We start from the raw sequence: 2575 nt of genomic DNA, 5'->3' as shown, positions 1-2575 counted from the left end.
ATTCTGAGCCATCCTCCTATTAAAGTTAGAAAGTCAAACTCAAGTCCGTTTTCAGAAACTCTCCTCTGTTGTCCAAATCTGTGGTCTTTCAATTCAGTTGATAAATTACATCGTTTCCAGTGTTGATGCTTTGTTTTTGTTTTTTTGCTGTTCTTTGTGAAATATTACAGCACAATGAAGAAAGCTCTTTTCATTTTCTTACATTTTCATTCCGTGAGCACAGACAGACAATTTGGGCAGACATGGCGAGTTACGTTACACAAAAGAGATGCATTAAAATGAGAAGGGTGGTGGACAGAACCTCTATGCGGTTGCTAGGTCACTTTGAGTTAGTTCTGCTTTTTTTCTTCTTTTTTTTTCTGCTGTTATGCAACTTCAACAAACACGAATTTTAAACCTTTGCTAAAGTCAATCTTTCCACTTCCCAAAATCACAAATGTTAGTGTAAAACAGACTTTTTTTTTTCCTCCCCTCAGTCTTTTGGACATTCACATCTAATCCTGACAGGTAGCTCTGACGTCCGCGAGGCCTGCTGCTGGGGACAGGGGGCAAAAAGGTCAGATACCGGACTCCTGCGGCGCTCCGTCTTCGCCTCCCTGCAGGTGCCGCTGTGACAGGATGTGTTTCAGAGTGTCCAGCTCCTGGGTGAGCTGTCCTATCTTCATCTGCAGCTTCTGGTTCTCGTCCTGCAGCTGCAGGGCCCTCTGCTGGGTCAGCAGGATCCTCCTGCGGGCCTTGTCCCGGCTCTTCCTCACTGCGACGTTGTTCCTCTCGCGCCGCAGGCGGTACTCTGCGCTGTCCTTGCTGATGCTTCTCTTGGTCACCGGGGCCCTGGGCAGCAGGAAGGGCGAGAAGTCCTGGGTGGAGAAACGGGAACGCGTTTGAGCAGCGGCGCTTCTGTTGGACTCCACAAACGCAAAACACGCTGGACTCACCTGCTGAGCGCCGGCGTGGCCCTGGTGGTGGTTTGAACTCCCTGAGTTGGGATTGCTGCTGAGGCAGGACGCGTTGTAGGACAGGTAGGGCAGTCCCATCATCTGCTCGGCCACTCTCTCGTCAGCGACCCCCCTGATGATCCCCGCATGAGACTGGCCGTACGAGATCATGTCCATCTGAGACATCTGACTGGACTGTGCAGCCTGGTTGGAGGCGACGGGATTCAGGGTCTGGCTGTGAGGCTGACCTGGATACGAACTCACCCACTCCTGGATGACAGACGACACTCTGGAATCTGACATCTGCGGGCGGCGTTTGATGGGCAGAATTAGATTAGGCCCCATGCTTTTTGTTCTTGAATTACTTCAGTTAAAATAATCGAGTTCAGGCACGTTCTTTGAGCTTTAATTTAATTTTTTTTTCTTCCAGAATCTGATCAACTCTCATGCTACAAATTCAACAATTTGTAAACAACCAGAAATGTAACGAATTCATACAAGTGCCATTAAGCAACTTCACATTAAAAACAAATAATTTAAAAAAAGACAATGAAAATCATCTTCAGAAGAAAGCAGAATGAAAAACTACCACGTCGCTTTCTGTGCACCTTTGCTGTATGACTTTTTATTTACATATTATTATATCATTTATGTTTCTTTTTTCAAAATGGAGAAAAGAAACATTTTAGGCTGTTAAAAAATATATTAAAACCATAAAACTAGGCACATGGAAGATGGATTTGCCTCATACATTTGTTTATTAATGTCAATATATATATTGTTACTATTAAGATATTAACTTTTTCATGATATATGCTTTATTGATATATATTTTATAAAAAAATAAATAAATAAATACATTTTTAAAAACCCAGCTAGTAACACTTTAAGGCCTGTCTCGCGGCATCTTTAGATTAGATTTACACTGAATATAAAATTTAACTTTTTTTAAAAAAACAAAAAAACTGCCAATTAAAGTGTATATTCCACTTACTACATTTTCTACCAAAGTGAATTTTATCATTATTGCGTCTTTTTTCAACGTCATACAGTAAAGTACAACAGAAAACGGTGAATCCCTAAATCTAATATTCACACAGCAACTTTCTGAGTCAGTTTTACCATCGAACGATGCTTCCCCTAAAAGTTCCTGAATGCACACAGTTTTTATTCATTTGTGTCATTTTACTCCTTCTTTTTCTTTTAAACCCTAAAATCCTCGTTAAGTTATTTGGACTTTTCGACAAAGTTAAGTTGTGACTTACCATGGCTCTCCTCAAACTCTGCAGCTCTCCTCAGACAGTGCGAGTCGTAATGACTTTAAGGCAGGACACTGAGAGGCAGGTACCCCTCTGATGATCACATCAGTACTTCCTTTCTCTCTCTCTCTCTCTCTCTCTCTCTCTCTGTGTGTGTGTGTGTTTCTCTGACAGACTCTAACTCTTGCACATTTATCCTTTTTAGGAAGACGCATCAACTTCCATTCATAAGTTCCTCTGAAATCCCAAGAAAACTCAACGTTGAGTCACCCACCGCAGCCAGGATCCCTGAATTACCATTTTGCCTCATTAGCATCCCTGGAGGACAGGTGGTTATCAAGTTCAGCAGTTATCCCAAAGGCCTGAACTGCGAGGCAACAC

General features: G+C 42.5%; 1 protein-coding gene across 1 annotated transcript; it reads right to left on the bottom strand.

Moving 5' to 3' along the window:
- Window positions 1-348: 348 nt before the first annotated feature.
- On the bottom strand, window positions 349-2249 carry LOC102216846 (CCAAT/enhancer-binding protein beta-like). Its single transcript, XM_005803686.2, has 3 exons — window positions 2201-2249; window positions 936-1238; window positions 349-857 (listed from the first exon to the last, which is right to left on the bottom strand). The coding sequence occupies exons 1-3, from the start codon at window positions 2201-2203 to the stop codon at window positions 558-560; spliced, it is 606 nt and encodes a 201-aa protein (XP_005803743.2). The 5' UTR covers window positions 2204-2249; the 3' UTR covers window positions 349-557.
- Window positions 2250-2575: the final 326 nt, after the last annotated feature.

This window comes from Xiphophorus maculatus, chromosome 21, assembly GCF_002775205.1.
Source record: "Xiphophorus maculatus strain JP 163 A chromosome 21, X_maculatus-5.0-male, whole genome shotgun sequence".
NCBI lineage: Eukaryota > Metazoa > Chordata > Actinopteri > Cyprinodontiformes > Poeciliidae > Xiphophorus > Xiphophorus maculatus.
This window is presented reverse-complemented; position numbering and strand designations above follow the sequence as displayed.